Source organism: Hirundo rustica, chromosome 6, assembly GCF_015227805.2.
Source record: "Hirundo rustica isolate bHirRus1 chromosome 6, bHirRus1.pri.v3, whole genome shotgun sequence".
NCBI lineage: Eukaryota > Metazoa > Chordata > Aves > Passeriformes > Hirundinidae > Hirundo > Hirundo rustica.
The window spans coordinates 28,754,081-28,774,422 of NC_053455.1; the positions used below are offsets into that span (position 1 = coordinate 28,754,081).

Sequence of the window (20,342 nt, forward strand, 5' to 3'; positions counted from 1 at the left end):
GGATTTCCTAAAAAGAGACAGTATTTTCTACTATATGGAATGACTTACACACAGCAGCTAAATCATAAATTATAAGAAATGGCTAAGATTATCTTTGAATATACATCTCAGATGTTACACACATTCATTTACAATTCACCGATATCATTCTTATTAACAGATAGACTCAAGAAACTTGCAGCACTGAAAGTTTCATCTGTGCAAGGAAGAGGTAAAAAGAATGCTCATGGCATAATAATTAGTTTGCACTACATTCAGAGCAAATATGAATAGGTGTTTTTTCACTCTGCTTTAGGTGGTCATGGGGAGCAGACACTTCTTTGGTTTTCAACATCAAAAATGTCAATGTTGTTTCACAAAATGCCTCCTGTGGCTAACATTCTAAAGGTGATAAAAGAGAAAAGGAGACAAAAAGAACTTACCCTAAGACTGACATGGTTTTCTAAATGTCACCTGAAAACACACAGTTGCTAACATTATATGACTACACTGTATAAAATGTCATCTAAACAGTCTGGGGTTCTAGTGGGCAGCAATATGCTGACCTATCTTCAGATTCTGAAAAGTAATCCAATGTGTCCTAACCCACACCATCAGACCCTTGACTGAGCAGGAAAAACATTTTTTTAAATAGCCTAGGTTCTAGGAGTAAGGAAGAAGAATAACAGAAAACACATGAATTTTCAGCACAGTACAAGCACACCAGTGAGAAAACATGGTGAATAAGGTGAGAGGAAAAGGAAAGAGGTGACTCAGCCATCCTTCACTCCCTTACAAATATAGACATGGTTATAATCTAACTCCATTTACCAGCTTTGAGAAATGGCTAGATCAAGAAAGACTGCCTTTGAAAGCATTGTTTCTCTGTGTGTGTGCTTAAAAGAAATTTAAATCAAACAAAACCACCATCACTAATAAAATAAACAGATCAGTTTATATCCTCAGCTAAAGTACATCAGAATCATTAACATACACCCAAATAATTACATCACTCAGTAGTTCCAGGCACAAATTAACCTCTCTTTGACTGCAGAAAAAATACTTTCCACGTCCTTTGTCACCGAGTCCCACACATTCAACAAAGAATACGTATTTTTTCTTGTTGCTTTTCACATCCTTCACCAGTCACAATTGCTAGCTGAGCTCTGGCTTTCCCATATATTCATCACACAGAGGCAATATCTCGGTGTTAATCTTGGGCAGCCCATCCCTATTCCCACCTTCTGTTCACTTGCAGTTTGCTTTCCAGTTCACACAGGTGTTGAGCACTCAGCCATACTGACCTCCTGCCACATCTGCTCAACATCTTTTACCTTGATGAGGACTGCATTGCCCTTGTTTATATCTGCATTACAATTTCACACTTTCTTCAGTAGTTTCAGCCTTCTCTTTTTGCATGCAGCATCTCACACCCCAAACTCCTTCTTTCCATTCTCTCTTCAACTTCTCTGTCTTTGTATGCTTCCAGGCTAAAGCATACAATTTCCAGCAAGTTTTATCTTGGTACCTTTGCTTATACTACATATTGAATGGCATTCTTAAACATATCTAAAACCAATTATCATTACAATCAAGCCTCTCCAAGTCAGGAGTGTAATAAATGTTTCAAAGACAAAAAAAGAGGCATGAGGAAAGGCATCAAGAAAGGATAAAAGCAAATGCTAACAGACACCACTATAAAAGGGAATTGTCACTGTGGAAAAAATATTTTATAATGTCTTTTTTATGCTTGCTTTTCAAAATGGAATCACCCTAAATAATATCTCAGTTAAAATTAAATTTAATTGAACATGATTTTTTTAAATGTTCATGTCCAAAAATTTTAGATATGGTTTTCACAACTGCAAAGAACAAGGTGCTCAACAGCAAAAAAATCCAAAAGCCACATTTCAGTTTCTTCCGCTGGGAGACAGTCCCATGAAATCCTGAATTTAGGAAGTCTAACACCTTAGAAGTCATCAAGAAATCCTTCATGTTTGCTACAAAAGGTAAGAAATTTAAGAGTTACCCATAGGAAATACTTGGCACTCATCTACCTGAAATATTCGATCTGGAAAATATAAGTGAAAATATATAATTACATGAAACTAACTTCAGCCGACTTTCAAAATTTTCCAGAAGACACTTATGTCATCAGCAGTCCTCATTACATAGGAAAGAAAACAAGCCTGAAAAAAACACAGCCACTGTTGCGCATATCAGAAAACTAAGTAGTTTTGTGGATAGCAATATATTAGTATGTTTTTATCTATTGTATTTTGTATATTATTGTATATAAAATGGTATTTTATACTATTTGATCTGATTCAAGATTATGCTTTCTGGTTTTACTCCACTGCTGTATTGAGAATAAATATAAGAAGGTATTTTACAAATACTTATATTCCAGAGATAGGTATTTAGGTTCTATTTACCTAAAAGGAAATATAAAGGTTTCCTACAGAAAGTTAGTATCAGCTTCCTGCATATTTAATGAAAGATAGGGCAAAGACAGTGAAATTATTCTCTCTTATGAATTTAAAATTAATGATGAATTTGTAGCTTCTATATTTGATGAAATTGTATCTATCTTCTATCTCCTTCTACTTGTATCTCTGTTCAGTCTTACAGTTCTAAAAATCTTGAAATAGGGGAGTAATACCAAGCAAGCAATTCAGAATCCATTCACAGCCTACTACACACACAAACACTCTAAATGCTCTATTGTGAACTGACCTTCTCTTTTGCCTTTTTTTTTTTTTTTAATTTTATTTACTTATTTATTCTAAGTAAAAAAACCCAACGTGATCAGAGGAATGGAGAACTACGAGAACTCAGCCTGTTTCTCCCAGCAGAAATAGCTTCAAATGGATACTATTTCGCTCAAGATGTAAATTAAGGATACAAATGTCAAAAGGGAATGGAGCTATTTAGGGTAAAGCCAATGCTGGCACACAATCAAATGAATACAAATCAGCTGAGAATAAATATGTGCCATAAAATCCACCAAACAAAATAGCAGCAGGGTCCTCAAAGATCTTCCTTGTAAGAAGTAACACATCTCACAAACTCACTAGTTTCAGGGGAGAGCATCTCCAAAACGGACTGGCATAATCACTGGCTGATCAGGTTCAATATACTAACAGTACTCTTCCAGTTGTGCTTGGATCAGGCACTACATTGCAATTCAAGAGCTCTCCTAGGTCCTTATCAGGAAAAAAAATAACCCATTTTAAATCCTCTCAACTTCTCTTTAAAGTAGGGTAAGAGAAACAAGTAGTTTTAAAGCTCATTCACAATTTAAGGTAAGTATGAAGCACAATATATCTCATAAGAATTTTCAAATTAATTTCAAAGCACAAAACATGTTTCAAAGAAAATATAGAACTGCAGGAAGGCATACTCACCACCTTCCATCTTTCTTTGACCAATATTCCCACACTGAGGATGTCAGGCTGATCCCCTCCTCCACTCATTGCAACCTCCTGAAGTGATGGAGCTGCTATGCAAAGTCTGCGTCAGTAGAAACCATCCAGATCCCAGGAATGGCTTCCATTTAACCAGTCACTGCAGAAACAGAGCAGAACATGGTATCTCAGTGATTAAAAGAATAACAAGAAATACAGCAAAAGTTGTGTTTCTCACCCAGCACCTTAACTAGTTTCTGTAACCCACAGCGACTAATGTTGAAATTGTAGTCAAACAGTTTCCAGTACAGAAAAAAATTCAAGGATATCCTTCCTTAATTTTTTAACTTGCTCTCTCTCAAATCTCTAATAACAATCTCAATACAGAACTAATGAACTTAAACATTTTCAGAGGTATATTCCACAAGCAGTTTCAAATTGCTGCAAGGCATAATTACATTTAAATTTAATTTTAATAATCCCTTTTTAAATCTAATTAATAACTTATTAAATAATTGTTTAATTAATCATTAGTAATATATAACAGCACTAAAATAATATTAACCAAAAATTACAATGTTAAAAATAGATACTTAAATTTCAGCTGCACTGCATACAGATTACTTCACATTTTACAATGTGTTTCACATAGCTAGGATTATTTCTGATTAAATACATCTAAAGTACAATTATGTCAGGCTATAAACAGCTGTCTTTGGTAAGGAAAAAACCCTGTCTTTGGTAATTTTGACAGTTTATTTTTTTTAATTTTATGGTTTTAGCAATCATTGCTGAATTGGATTATAGATAGCATTATAGAAAATTGCACTTTGGAGATTAATATATCTGTAACAGCAACTACTACAACCAATTAAAAGCTTATTTCAATTCTTTGAGCTTTTCTGGAATTGTGCTTATTGTTACACTGGTGTAATTATACATATGTAACTCTTTGTGTAAGTGCTCTGATCCAAAGACAATACTATTCAAAAGGTATATTTGCTGTAGGTTATTTCCATGGCTTTCAAAATAGTATAACTGCAAGTGAACAATGCTTTTCTCCCTGAATCAACACACAAACAACATGCAAAATTGGCAAAACCATTCTGATTTAAATCAGCAGTGTGGCCTTCCATGTGGCTAAATGCCAATCTTACTACTGGGACTAAATTATGCTTTTTTAATAAACATTCTGCTGCTTAAACAACCTGGCTTTTTAAGACAGGCATTTGTTTGACATGACAGTAACTGGTTTGGGTTTTTTTCATGTTCTTTCATATTTCCTTTTTATATTATATTTACAACTTTTTTGTTTCAATTGGACATTATGACAATCGAACCAACTCCAGATAAAACAGACTCCTCTGGAGAAATATTAATCTGGATTATCTGAGGATCTAAATTTACACCTAATGAGAGTGGATTACATGCCTGTAAAGGAGTGTTCATTCAGAATACATAACCAAAATTGGTTAAATTCAAACAAATGAAGGGAAACCAAATTAAGATTGTGTATTCTGCATAACAGCATCTATCCTGCAATTTAATCAGGTTGAACTAAACCAATTTAAATTCTACCGGTGATAGTAAATTCTCCCCTGCAGATATGGTCAAAATTCTAAAAATAACTAGAGCCATTTATGTGAACCCCTTAACATGACTAACCACTGACCAAACTTACTGTCCTTTCTAACAGAATTATCACAACACAGTCAGGAACAAAGATGAAACAAAAAACTACTAATGAAGGGGAAAATGGTCTTTTTCCAAAATTACCTGCTTAAAGCACATACAGTGGTTTTTCCCCTAAATCAAATGTTTGCTTCCCTTTCCACCACCTGCCAGTTACATCGAAGCAGGGATTGATCTTCACAAATTGTACACTTCTACACAGGAACTCAAAGAGGGTTTATTTTTTCCTAATATTTGCTTAAAACAAGTAATGGTGAAACTATTCATCTCACCAGAGCAAAATCTGAAATTGCAAGTATTATTTTTGCAGAAGCTTTCACATGTGAGCAAAATTCATCATCTGTAGGAAAAGTAGATGTTTTACTAAATCAAAGATATGACAGCTCAGAGTTTTTTGTTAATACTGCTATCAGCCTTGATCTGATTCCTGATTTATAATTAACTATTTTTTAAACACATTTAAATTTACAATTTATAGGCACAACTCTGACAAGTATTTCTGAGAGATATTAATTTAATTATTTCATTAATACACTATATCTTTGTTAAATCTCTGGTCATCCTAGATCATTACAAAGCAATAATATCTATTCTGTATCATCAAAACCAATAAAACACCAGGACCCATTGAACTGCCATGCGTGAGAGGCAGAAATTCTCTCCTCAGCCCCTAGAGACAAGGTGCTAAGCTCCTCCTGAAGTTCATTGATAATGAACTGCAAGAATTACAAACATGTTGAAGTCAATTTGAGGAATCCTGGGTTTTTTGAGACTTTGAGTAAAGCAGGAGAATGATTCATTGACAAATTTCAAGGCCAGAAGGCTTGAAATTGGTCCAAGCCTTTACCTGATCAGACTGCTTCATAACTTCAACCCCTCTCAGTGAATTAGCACACAGTACTATGTAAGACTTCAAATGTTTTTCACTGCTGACATGTTCCAGTATGTTTTTTTCTCTCACAATAAGCATAACTTGCTTTGTTTCAAGGTTCAATATGCTTAATTTTAACTTTTTACCATGTGACTTGGTTACAGTTTTGGTAACCAAATTCTATTTCCAGTAATTTCACTTCATTTAAACATCTAAACTTTTTTTTTTTTAAACTTCCTGTAAATTAATACATTTAGCTTTAAGCCTTCCTTCACAACCATGAGTCTTTTATATGGTCCTCCTTCAAAACCCCTCTCCTTGCTCCACATTGCTCTGGTGGCGTGGACAGCAACATTGAGTTAGACATCTACACTGAGTTGGACTCTATCATACCAATTCCTAATATGGAGGAAAGAGTTATTCTCATTATCTCTTTGTGACAGAAGTCTTATTTCCCTAATTTAAGTGTGAAAATGCTTTATACTTCTGCTAAACCACAACTTTATCAGATGCTTATATACCTCCATCCTTAAACTCAGGCATTGCTACAAGAATATGGTTTTTAAAGACCTTATTCACAATCTGATCTCGGCAGTTTCATTGCTCTGATGCGTTCTCTAATGGTCTTAACACTGCATAATCTGCAAATCCGTTAATTATGGATGCAGTGTAGTGGATAAACATCTCTATAATCCTTACATAATAACAGATACGTATTCTAGTAGGTGCAATTTAGGTTACAGTCGCCTTCCCAAAATTTATACAGAAGAAAAGGACATTATTAGAGATGACTACATTTAAAGGACTTTTGGACAGATGCAAATATGCATTCTTTGGAGGTGGTTCTCAAGTCAAGATTGAAATGAAATTTCTCAATGTGGAAGGATTTGAATTCAGACTGTTTGGCCCATTCCAAATTTCACAGATTAATTAAAGACTCATTAAAGTAAATACAGTTCCATTTGTATTACTGAAATACGTTGTTTTCAGCATAGCTCTTTAACGGGCTACAATGTTGTTAACAATTTAAGGAAGCTCCAGCATGTTCTGTATTCTACTGAAGCGGATGAATAATTAATGACACATAGTTAACGTGCAAGCTTTCCCTTACTCACTCAGCAGATGAATCCTTTAGCAGTGCAGTTTTTTAGGTGGCAGTAAGGCTATTTTCAGCACAACAAACATGTCTTTATAATTCTCCTAAAAAAGTAATAGCCACTCTAATTGCAATATATCTCATAAAATTCCGTATTCATTAACTCATCACTTTTCTTACCAGATCAGTTTATCACTTCAGAGAAACTTTTCAAGATAACATAAGTACAGTTAAAGACAATTAGCCCTCTGTCAAATTTATTTCCATATGACAGGTCATGGAGTAACTAGGACAACACAATGAGGATAGACTGTTCCATTACATAAGCCTTTGCTGGGAACTGATTACAGAATAAAACAAGAAGAGGTAAAAGGAGCAGAATACCGTACAAACAGACATCCATTATTTAAAACCCTTCTACCCACTTTAACTGATTTTAATTACACATCAGCCCTGCAAAAGACGAATTTACCCCATCCAAGTACACTAAGAGATTATATGGTATTAGAAAACAGCAGTGCAAAATTTCCGGAAAAAAAGACAACCCTTTTATGTGATTTGTGTGCATGTATATGATTTCCTTAGAGATAGCCTAAACTGAAGCCAGCCTCTGCTTGCCAGCCTTTATAGATGTTTAAATTCAGACCTGAGGTTGAGAAAGTAGCACAAGACAATTTTGGCTGAATGGAGGTACTGTAAGTTCCAGGACAAAGCAAGGGAGCACAGAGGATTACTTCTGCTCCATAGAAAGGAATACATGTCCTGTTGCCTCCACTATGGAACAGTATCATCTTACTATTAGGAATTCTCTGAGCATATTAGGAGCTCCATCTGCTTGCCTTCATCTCATTTAAAAAAATAGTAAATTAATGGCAGCTACCTAAGATGGTTTCCACTTGTCTATTTTCTATTTTTAAGCAGAACTTAGGGAACAAAGGAAATTTTAAAAGGCCAGCATAAAGACAAAATCAGGGCAGAAAATGTTCAAAGGTCCTAATTTCACCACATTTATGATAAAGTCCACCATCTTAGAAAGGCTAAGAACATGTTCAAATTGTTAATTCTATGGATAGAAATTATTTAAATGCATCAATTTGAACATCCAAACTAGAAAGCCACCCTACACTTAAACCTGAGTATTTTATAAATATATCCATTAAAAGCTGGTATTTTGAAACTCATCATTCACCACATCAATGAGAAAACTGAATGTAGGACCTTAGGACTTAAATTTCCAACTGTACTGATTGTGAAGAAAATCTTTCTAAAAATTCAATACAGAACCAATATCATTTCAGGTTTTCCTTTCTCAAGCACTTGGGTGCCAAAAATACTCATTACCACTTGCATATTCCAGGTGTGAAAAGCTCCCAACTGTCTTGTGTGCTATTGCCAAAGAGCCTGTATTTCTTTCTGGCAACTTCTGCAGTTGTTATTACAAAGGTGGCGATATTTTCTCAGTTTGAAGACAGAGTTAAAAATATAATGTATAGTTTCAAGTTTTATTTTAAAAAGATATATATTTCAAGCTACCACACTATTTTCAGTTTGCAAGAGAATTCTGTACCAAAATATTATGAAAACCCAAGTAAGGCAAAGTTTATTAAAGGAGTGTATTATCTTTCACTAAACTAATTAATGTAGCAAAACCATACAAGTTTTAGGCACACAAAACCCTCTTCGAGTCCAAAATAGAATTTACAACTTAAAAATTAAATTGGACTTAAAACCATTTGCACTGAAGTGAACTCCAGTGTTGCTTGATCAGACCAGCTGAGATAAAGGGTACTCTATATCTTGCCATAGAGAAAGGAAAGCATCTGTATGCATATGACAAGGAGGCATTATATGGTTGTGATGCCTATCAGAGAAACAGAATGTAATTTATTACCTATACAAAACCAGAAAATTTTGGTCAGGGGAGAATTAGAATGAGCCATATATCAAAAACTCTATTTAATCTATGACATTTTTACCATAGTATTTTTCAGGTGCATGAGTTAATTTCCTAATTTGATCTGTCCCACTAGAGCACAAATCTTTATGTCAGAAAAACAGAAAGAATAGAAGACAACTGTAGGGAACAGGGAAAAGCTGGACAACTGTGTTGCTTCCAACTGAAACCAGTTGTTGAACTTGAACCTCAGGTGCAGAACCTTTAATACTAATGTGGAAACTTAACCCTTGGGGAAGTGAAATTCATTCCCAATTTTTTTTCCACAACTCCGAGTGAGTTCCAAATCAAAAATAGGATTGTGAAACCTTATTAATTACAAAATAAAAAACAAACAAAAAAAAAACAAAACAAAAAAAACCAAACAAACAAACAACAACAACAACAACAACAACAACAACAACAACAAAAAAAAAACACACAAAAAACCCCCACACCCAACAACCACCACCAAACCCTAAAAGTGTCCCTTGTTTCAAAAAAAGAGCTGTATTTCTGTGTCTTAGATTCACTAATTGTTATGGTATTAACAACAAACCTAAAAGGAACTAGAACCATGGATATTTGCTAAAAATGTATTTTACTTGTCAAGTCTTCTTCAAAGAAACTTGAAAATGGAAGACAGTTCTGCAATTACCCAAATTATACAAGGTTTTACAATAATAATTTTTCAGAATCCTAGGAAATTTTTCATTGTAGGAAAGTGGTAGCGAAGTGTGGTTTTGAACAAAGATAGCTTGAAGTCAAACAATTAAGATATTTAATCAGTGGCACAGTGTTATAATATCAAACTACTTATAGTCTGGATTTATCAGCAAAATTAAATCTTTGCTTCCAGTTTTTTTAAATGTTTGAATAGTAAGTTATCCTCTTAGGATAAGCTCAGAATATTAATAGCTCACCATCTATATTCCAAGGAATAATATAAATTCATCTTTTAAGATGCTCTAAACTACTGACCTTTCTACTAGTACTATCTATTATTTCATAAATCCATTTTCTCAGCAAGGAAAAACATAAATGCCCAGCACATTCCTACAACACACAACTAGAAGGGACTTGAAGGCAAGCAATACACTCTCTGAAGAGCTTCTTCCAAAGCCCATGAAACTTTTCAGAGCAGATACACAGCAATTTACAGAGGAGAAGAGCCACGGCTAAGGACTGTGTGAGAATGATGCGAGGGCATATACACAGCTAAATGCTTAATCCAAACAAGTAAAGTTCAGGGCAAACTCTAATTGTAAATGGGAATAAGACCTACCTTTTCTGAAAATACAAGAAAATTGGCAGAGAAACTTTGATGAGATGTTCAGACGGATGGCATGTGAATAGCAAAACCTTGTCTGCACTGACAGCATTCAAGTGATCAACAGGGCTGCCAGAGGCACAGAAGCAGCCAAGCTGGCAGACACACGACTGCTCTCACAGCATTGTGCTCAGGCAGCACCAGCCATGAAGTGGCCTGGACCTCACTAACAAAACCTGAGCATTCTCTTGATACGTCAGTTGATAAAGCACATCTCAAAAACATGGTGAGTGAGGCCTGACAGCTTGCTAAGCAGAACAGGAAAAAGAACAGAGGAAAAGATCTTTTTTCAGTCTGTAATGTCTGATCTCTTCGCACCCTTATCGTTAGGGCACGTAACTAAATCTGCTGCAGTATTGTGATAAAGAGAGGACACTGGCTGTGAATACATAGGTATTCCATCTCCTTAAATACAGGTCTTAAATAAAGCCCTTATTTTTGCTAATGTGTGAAATGAGGACAGCGGCTACTACACCAAGCAGGATGAGTCCAAAAGAGCCTAGCTGACAGGAAGATGGAACGTGAGGGAGTCCAAATGCAGGACATCTGCCAAACTCAGACAGGCCTTCTCAATGAGGGGAATGTACACCCATCCTGCCACACAACACAGCAATCCCTGAAAGAGTTAAGAAGGAAGACACACCATCACATTACAGTTTATGCAGGAGACACCTCAGTTTTTCAAGGAGTGTACTTTTCAGCTAAAAAAGTCAGGCACAAAGAGAAGATGAAAAACCACAGCACTGCTCCTGCCAAAACCAATTCAGCACTGCTGTCAACACCCCTAGCACCAGAGGGTAGGATACAGCCACATAAGTGCATCCTTATGCACTGCCAAATGACAGGAAAGGTGGGGAATGGCTTGTGCCTGGCTCTGGTGAAGGAAGGTGGCACTAAGGCAGGTGAATAAACATATGATATACTGCCAGCACAGCAGCACAAGTTACTACTGAATCTTCAGTTTGGCATGGATGTAGAGAGAGGTTCTGTACAGTGCCAGGAAGTGTCTCCTGTTCACAGAATATTTCACAATGATCACATGGGCTCAGGAAACATCTAATCTACAAGTACAATACACAACAACAAAGAAGATGGGTATATCTCATCTAAGACTGCCTAATCAGTTTGTCCCAAAAAAATATTGGTGCTGGAAACTACAAAGGTACAGGAAGCTCCAGTCAACAATGTGGCTTGGTCAGAGTATGCACTTGTTTTATAGTTGTGGTTGAAGGTGGCTTTAAGCAACAGTGACTGAAACTTGAGCTCCTAATCCAAGGTCCTTCAAGGTGTGAAATGGAAGACAGATATTAAAGAACCAAAATGGAACTTTGGCAAAGGTATTTGAAGTTGGGACAAATCCAAAAATATCAACTTAATTTGCAGCAGAAAAAATTAGGTTAGACAGGAGAAAAACAGATAGCATGGACAGCTAATCATAAGAGGAGACAAAGCTGCATTAGACCAAAGATTCACCTAGTCCAATCTTCTGTCCCTGACAATTGCCAGCAGCTGATGTCTAGGGAAAAATACAAGGACACAGAAAGCATATGATCACCCTTGTCAGAATATTTTCTGGGGATATAGCAAGCTGAGGCACAAGAAACAGAGACAAAGATGGTATTTAAGATTTGTTTTGTCTCCAAGTTCATCAAAACCTTTCTGAACCATGAAAACTTTACCACCCGTAACACTCATAAAGCAAATCGTAACCTAATTCCATGTGTGGGAAGCACAACTTTGTTTCCAATTTGTCTTTTGCTAGTTACATTTGAGGTTCATTAACCCCTGGCAGGAAGGCAGTGTACAGTTGCTCCTGTTCACCTTTCAGTCCTACACAGGGAATACACCTCTACCATATGCCCCCTCATTTACCACTTCAACTGTTTGGTCTTTCACTGATTTTGTTCACCATCTGTGTTTTTTCCAGTTCTATGACATCCCCTCTGAGATGTGGAGACCAGCATTGTTAGTAAGCACCAACCTGATATTTTCACAGAACCTGCAAGACCACATTCAAAAGAAGTAAGTTTATCACTGTAAATTTTAAAATCATTTATCCTGTGTGAACTGCTTTATGATAATTTTCATTCATCACTACCTCACAGCAGCGAGTCCTTCTCCAGTTCTTCCATCTTCATATTTGCTAATTTTAATGTCCTTGTATCACCAGATTATGTAATTTCAGTATTTGTATCTTGTCTAGAGCATCTGTAAATATACAGTACAGCACAGAGAGATACCCTTTTTAGGCTGATAACCTATCATTTATTAAGATCAATATTTTCACTCAGATTCCATTAAAAAAATATTTTTGCCCAAAGTGTTCACATATAGAAAACCTGATTCATCATCTTCCATCTGGATCATTAATAGCTCTGCTTTCAAATTTGTAATGGATTCCTTGGGTATCTAAACACAACAGTACCTCAAAAGAAGGAGCCAGACCGGATCGGGCCTTGAACAACCTGGCAACCATGGCAGGGGTTGGATCCAGATGATCTTTAAAGTTCCAATCCAAACTATTAAAGAGACAATTGAGAGGAACTACAGGGTGACTTCACGGTACTGTATGACCAGGAGACAAAATGGTAAATGAGGTTCTATATGTGTATATATATAAAATTATGTACATCAGAAAAATAACTAACTGTTATAATTGAACACATGAACATATCCTAACTGTTCATTAAACACATGACAAACTATTAGCAATCATGAATAAGAGCTTGTTATTATGATATACAGTAATAAAATATGGCAACTCAATCCTAAATAGCTGTTTAAAAAAAAAAAAAAAAAAAAGGAGAGAGAGACAGCAGAAAGAGTGAACAGGGATACAGTCTAGTTTCCACATGAAGTAATGACTTACAACTTTTTTCACGGGATGATGGGAAGTAGAGAGGGATACTTGACAGAAGTCTACAAAATCATTAGGAACATATAGAGATTGGCTAGGAATCTACTATTTATGATGTCATTTAATAAAAGAAAAAAAAAAAAAAAAAGGAGCCAGACTCAGAGCAAAATAATTTATGAAACTTCTTGCCAAAGGATACTGTGAATACTAAAAGTTTACAACAGTTCAAGTGAATGACAGTTAACTACACAAAAAAAGAAAATTACTGTGGGTTACTGAAAATACATATTAAATATATTCAGTGCAAGAAGTCCCTTACTAAAATGGAAAAGAACTAGAAGGAAGCATAATTTATATTATCTGTGGTTTTGTGCTTTTCCTTAGGTATACACATATGACCACTGTTGAATATAGATCTTTACTCCATAATTTACACTCATATATTATGTTTGGGAAGATGGAGAGAGGACAGGGAAATCATGCTCCCTGTAACAACATAAATTCAAATTACTTGAACTGATGAGATGCAAGTCAAAATCCACTGCATGATTTTCTGTCTGTCACTTGAAAGAAGCTACCACCCTAAAACTGTTGACTAGCTAGCTGTTGTGGGAATGGCATCATAAAGCAAAGGAATTCATCTCAAGTAAACTCTTCTTCTCTGGCACCTACATGAAGTTATTTTGGAAAAAAAAAAAAAAAAAATTATAAACACTCAGGAACTCCAAGTACCATTTGTTCTATTGCTTCAACTCCTATTTTACATGTTGTCCCTTCCGCTTTGTGTTGGGTAGCGTTGTCTCAGGGTTTCCATATGGATCTTCTTGTCTGTACCTAACTTCAGAAAATACTTGGAAATGCCTCTAATCTTTATACTCAAATAACTTGATAGCTTGAACACAGAGAACCAATAAATTAATACACATTTCCTAACCTCAAGACTATCTCCATCTTACTAAAGTTGGTGCAGACATCCAGGGTCAGATTTTTGACAATAAAAATTCACAGAATACATTTTAAATCACTGGCATGTAGCTACAGCAATGTTACAGTTTCAATAGAAAGAAAACTTTAGTGTAAAAACTGGTTATTACTTCTGGCAGCTTCAAAACATTTGATAGCAATTTTTATATAGGTGACAGGACCAGAATTCTAGACTGCTAAGCGTCTGAGCATCAAGAGAAACAGAGGTATAAAACCCCACAACAAATGTGATTTTTGTATCTACTTTGTTACTTTAGGAAACTCCCTGAAGTACTCCCTGAATACTTTGTTTAACTTACCAAAACAAAACAAAACAAACAAAAAATCTCCTACAAGCAGCCATAAACAATTGCTGTAAAAGAACTGTCAAGACTTACGAGTCTTTTTTCACAAATAAGTTACTAAGTAAAACTGATTTTAAAAAGGACAAGAATTCCCATAATTTTGTTGCCACTTGATACAATATTCACATATTTTAACTTTTTTTTACTTCTCTAAATAGTTTTGGTTGGATATCCATCAACATAATTTCATAAGGAATCTCTGAATTTTAACTAAATTCTAATATTCTCTTCCTTTCCCATAGAAAACACATTAGAAGCAAATCCTGACTACATCCAATATCATGGAAGTTTTCTTTGTTCTGGATTAAGGCTTTTTTTCGCCCTAATTTAATTCAGCACATATACACCTGTTTCTGATATGGCATTAATTGCATACAAGAAAGAAAGAAATCTACATAGATTTCTACACTGTTTGCTAGAGAAGTGATCACACATTTTTAGTGACATAGAACTTCTTTCCCCAAGGGGATTAGGCTTTTTACCAAATCATTAAATATTTAAAGCCATACAAGACCCTACAGCAAGCAGGAAAAAAATGGGAAAATGTATGCTTTTTAATCCATTTGTTGGTCACTATCAGTTGTCAAGGCAGACAAAAGGACAATCTGTTCCTGGAAATTTTGTTGAGCTGGTAGCTGGTGATAGGAACAAGAGAAGAGATTCAAGTTTCAGGTGCATTTTCAGAAGTTTAAGTGTTGATGGCTGCAGTATTGAATTGCAAAAAGTGTTTTTAATTTGCTTCCATCCGATAGCTTTGCTTCAGTCTGGCAGCTAGCAAATAAGATTTCACTAACCACTAACAATTGTTCAGTAATAATTTTAAAGCTCGAAATTCCTAAAAAAAAAAAAAAAAAAAAAAAAAAAAAAAAAAAAAAAAAACAAAACAAAAAAAAAAACAAACAAAAAAAAAGAGGCTTACTTCTAAAAGAAAAAAGCACTCATGGATAGAGCAATAGTCATACTCTCAAAACATTAAAACAGTTCAATCAACTAGCTAGAGACTTCTTTTTCATATGTGTGTGAACTAAAATTGTCACGCATATGGTGATGAATAAGAAATGAAGCAAGTTTAGCAAAACACACCAAGGATTTAAAAAAACACAATTCATGAAAATTACTTCCCATCACCATGTTTAGACTATAACACAAAATTCACATACAGAAAGCCTAAATAAATAAACTAATCCTCTATTTTTGCCTTTAATACATCTACAGCTGCCTCTTACAGGTTCCCTGAGGTTTTGGTTCCGACACTCTGTTCTAGTCTTTTGACTTCATGCTACACAGAAGAGCAGCCATGTCAAGAAATCTCAGCTCTTGCCTGAGAGCCACGCAGGCTGCACAGCAGAAGGGCATCCAAATCTCTCACCAGAAAGAGCCTGAGGAAAAGGAATTACATGGGAAAAGGGGAGAAGGAGGAAGATGTTAGATGTTCATAGACATTCATGCTTCTCTCATGTTTGCTGTTTCTACTTCCTCTTAATTGCTGAGGTGGCCATCAAAGAGCTTCTGCTCTGTTCAAGATTGTCAGATATAACTGCATCAAAACAAAAATTAGTTCAGGGAATCAGACACATAGTATTCTTTATAATACTGCTATGCTAACATAGTTTTTTAAAAAGAATATGACACAACACTTTTTAATACCTATCTATATATATACATTACACATGCATGTGTTTTTATGATATACACATATATGCTTACATTGTTTAAATATCTATTCCATGTACACTACATAATTTTTTTACAGAAATACAGAACTTTGTAATTGTATCAATGAGAATTCACGTCTTCAACCATAACTACTTTCAAAAAGTGGCAGCAAATTTGTCAATGTAGCTACATATAGATTCACATTAATATGGCCTAACACTTACCAAATGGGTATGATATTTTTAAAAGTGAATTAGTAAAGAACGGGAGAGGGGTAGATTTATTAATAATAATTTAAACCAGTGTTATCACTGATCATCTTTACCATATATTTTAAAAAAACCAAACCAAACCAACCAAACAAACAAGAACAACAACAACAACAAACAAAAAAACCAGGAATTTGTTGGTCTTGGAGGGAAAAATGGAACTAATACCTGCAATAAGCTGGAAGTTGTTTATATATGTTACGTATTACTTTCCAGATTCATTTTTGGAGGCTGTTTTATAGGATTCTCTTGAGGTGCTTCGTGAAAATTGTTAAGCTACAGGTAGAATAACGTTTTTTGCCTTTTATGCGCTGTCTGAAAATTCACCGTAATGCACAGCGGTCGCTCATAGAAGTGCATTGGCAAAAGCCGGTATCCCTTGCTTGTGGATGGTGTTGGCGCATTTGGCATAATTTGGACAGCAAAGAATCTGGTCCTGACGACGAATGTAGCATGACTGAAGATGTTTAAAAGCCAGAAGCTGTGGCTCGGGGAAAACTTTCATAGCAGAGGTTTTTTTCTGATATCAGTAGCACAGCCATATATGTTATGTGTGCAAGTGCCAGTGATACGAGAAAACGAGACGCTCCTGCCAGCGCCAGCCCTCTTCCGGTACCGACGCTATCAAGCGGTCTCCGGCTGCCGGGGCGGCTGTGGCAAGCACGGGCACCCCCGGCCGGCGGCTCAGCACCCTGGCCAGCTCCGGCCGCGCAGCCAGCCCGGCTCGGCGCCCCGAGCGCCGCCGCTGCGCCCTCCAGACCGCCAGAAGTATCCGGGAGACGGCAAGGGGTCAGACAGGCTGAGGAGGATCTGAGTAACTTGTACCTTAAAAGGAATTTTCAAGGACATCTCTGATTTAAAGGTTCCTGAAACATAGAACACTCCAGAAGACAAGTGATGTTTAAGTTTGGAAAGGATAAATGAAAACTGCTTTGGTAACTATGGACCATCAGCTCGATATCAATTCCAGACAAATAAACGGACTTGACTAATAAAGAACTAAAAGAAGACACTATAACTACGGCCATTCAATTAAGATCCCCTTCCTGTCAAACTAACTTTTTACTATGGCATTACAAGTTTGGCCAATAAGGATTATAGTTATTATGGCACTTATGTAAGACACCTAAATTTATATCTCACAGAACAGTCTCTTTCTGCTAGAAAATCAATAGATCATACATTAAATAATAGGCCCCAAAATATAACTATAGGTTAACTGAACAAATCTCTCTCTAATTACTTCCATAGGAATCCATTTGTTACTTAATACTGAAACTTTTTTTACTCAGGAAAAAAATTATTAAGTTTGTAGTTGATACTGAGATCAGGAAGTGATAAAGGACAAATGGCATCAACGGGTTACACAGACAGCAATCAAACTACACATGTGCCAACTTAGATAACAAAAGACGTTATCCATCAAGGACTGAAGAATAAATGGAATGCTCACCTAACACAATACAGTTATCAGTTACTTCTGATATATGTATTTGCTGGAGTATTTAAGTTACGACAACTATGATGAATGGGCAAATAAATACTAAGAGAGAGCATAATACCTCTCCCTCTGCTTATTGTAGGATTGCTGGTAGAATATCATATCCAGTCCTGGTGTTCAAAATTATGAAGCTCAGTTCCTTCAGATTATCTAATAGAAATTGCTTTAGTCAAGGAAATTGTAAGAGATCTTCATTCTGACACACAAATCATACAAATAAAAGGTTGAATCTTTAGATACCTTAAGTGCATGCAAATATCTCCAAGATCTTTAGTTTTCATTAATACTCTACTCATAGAATACCTCATTAACACTTTCAGTGGATTCCTCATTACTGACAATTCTTAAAAGACAACACAATGATTTTTCTACACCATATGCTCTTATTCAACTACTGCTAGCACACATAATTCAGGGAAGTCCTATGGAAGCTGGTTTTACGCAAAGTTAGTCTCAATGATCACAACAATTCCCTTGGTCTTCACACAGTCAGATAGAGATAAGTGATGAGGCTTTTGCCTTTGAAAGTTAATTATACAAGCATATTGCATTACGAAAACACAATTATCCTAGCCATATTTAGTTTGCTGGGACTGCCCTAAGTTCAGAAAAAAACATTCCAGGGATCAGTTGAAAAAATAAAATGTGTCAGAACAATGAGGCATAAAAATCAGTAAGCTTATGTCTTACAAACATGGGGGTCAAGAGACTCTCAAAAAATTATAAGAATTTCCTACACCTCAGAAGAGTGAACATTGTAAGATCAGATCTTTTCTTCCAAACAAACATACAATTATTCCTAAAAACAAAAGAGCAAAGTTCCTCAGAAACCTTTACAGGTTTTCATTTTATCCCTTACTTAAATAATAAAAAGCATTGCATAACAGTGTTACATGTTTTAGGAAATATTAGCTGTATGTAAATAAAGACATTCAATTCCAAATCACTCCAAATTAAAGCCTGGACTACAAAAAAAATCCTGATTGTATTGTTGACCTATAACCTGCTATATTTGTATATTTTGAATGTTTGAACACTGGATCTATACAAATAATTTGTCTAAAACAAGAAGTTTTACTTCAGATTGACTGAGGAGTTTTAATTTGTAGATATGGAAACAGTTACACATGACACCATAATGGCAAAGTGTAATAACCCTACACTGATAACAGTATTCTCTAAGTCCTTGAATTTACACAAAGGAAATACAATTCTATCTACACAAATTTTAAGTATTTTCCTTTTTTTTTTTTTTAAACCGTCACACCAACAGTCATTACATTTGCTTGGAGCATATTCAGTTTTAAACTGTGGTGAGACATTTCTGCATTTTTAAATTATTATTTAAACAAGAATTAATTTCTACTCTATGCTATAAGAGCATAATGTTTATGAGATTATCATTATGACACAATCATTATGAGATTTCTACTGAGAAACAGGAAACATTCAATGATATGGGTGAAATTTGTGTACAGTCAGGTTTTGTTGTTGTTGTTTTGGTTTTTTTTTTTTTTTTTCAGTAATACCAGAAGCTAGAATAGAAATAGTTAAGAGGAGTAAAAACCACATTCTTATTTATTAAGACCAAGATTCAGCTTTTACATGTTCCAGAGCAAGGAGTATAAGAGCACTTTATAATATGTAAACACCAAATATGAGCAACGTCTACTGCATGGCTACTCATATGTCAGCCACAGCCCTGATTCAGACCATAAATCTGTCCAAACCTTTACTCCAGGAAAAATATCTCAGTGAGCCATTACATGTTGATGCAGGGCCTCACAATAGTATTGAAGTATTAACTGCCAGTTCCAACAAGCCAGACAAAGTACAGCTGCTCCCTGATTATGAGGGGAAAATTGACTGATCAAGGAAAGATACATACAGAAGCACTGCCACATGACTGAGGTATCCTAGGCTCAAAATTAATGAAATAGAACAACAGGAAGAAATGTCCCGGATGAAATTAGCATCCTGCCCAAATTTCCTTCAAATTAACAGAGAAGAAAGTACACTATCACCTCAAAGCAGCCTTTCACACAAAATGTTCCTCTTTCTCTTGTGTTTTCCCTGAACGGACAATAGGCAGGAAAACCTGTCAGCTGAGCACACAGGCTACAGTAAATGAAAGGATCTGGTTATGACAATCTCAGCTATGCATTCAGGGTGAAGTTGCACATAACAGCATGACCTAGCAACAGTTACAAACATATATCACCATACCACCAAAAAACAATACAAACAACTCCCTTTTTACAATCATTCTCTGCCAAGTTAAGAATAGCTCAGAGATCAATGGACTCTAGAAAAGGCTCAGGCAGAGAACACAATTTTCCACTTATAAACAGCAGCCAACTGTTAGATTAGTTTAACAACAATGTGCAATTTCATCTGCAGGAGCTAACATGTGAAAAATATTC

General features: G+C 35.5%; 1 protein-coding gene across 3 annotated transcripts in view; it reads right to left on the bottom strand.

The window, feature by feature from the left end:
• TTBK2 (tau tubulin kinase 2) overlaps positions 1–20,342 on the bottom strand; it is an 82,162-nt gene that overhangs the window by 56,331 nt on the left and 5,489 nt on the right. For 2 of the 3 annotated variants that reach the window (XM_040067272.2, XM_040067270.2), the window contains exon 2: positions 3,387–3,546. In XM_040067272.2, coding sequence (XP_039923206.1) covers positions 3,387–3,455 — 69 coding nt within the window. In that variant the 5' untranslated portion in view covers positions 3,456–3,546. Of the gene's footprint in view, positions 1–3,386; positions 3,547–12,733; positions 12,762–20,342 lie in introns of those variants that run through there. The other variant, XM_040067271.2, reaches the window with a different exon arrangement.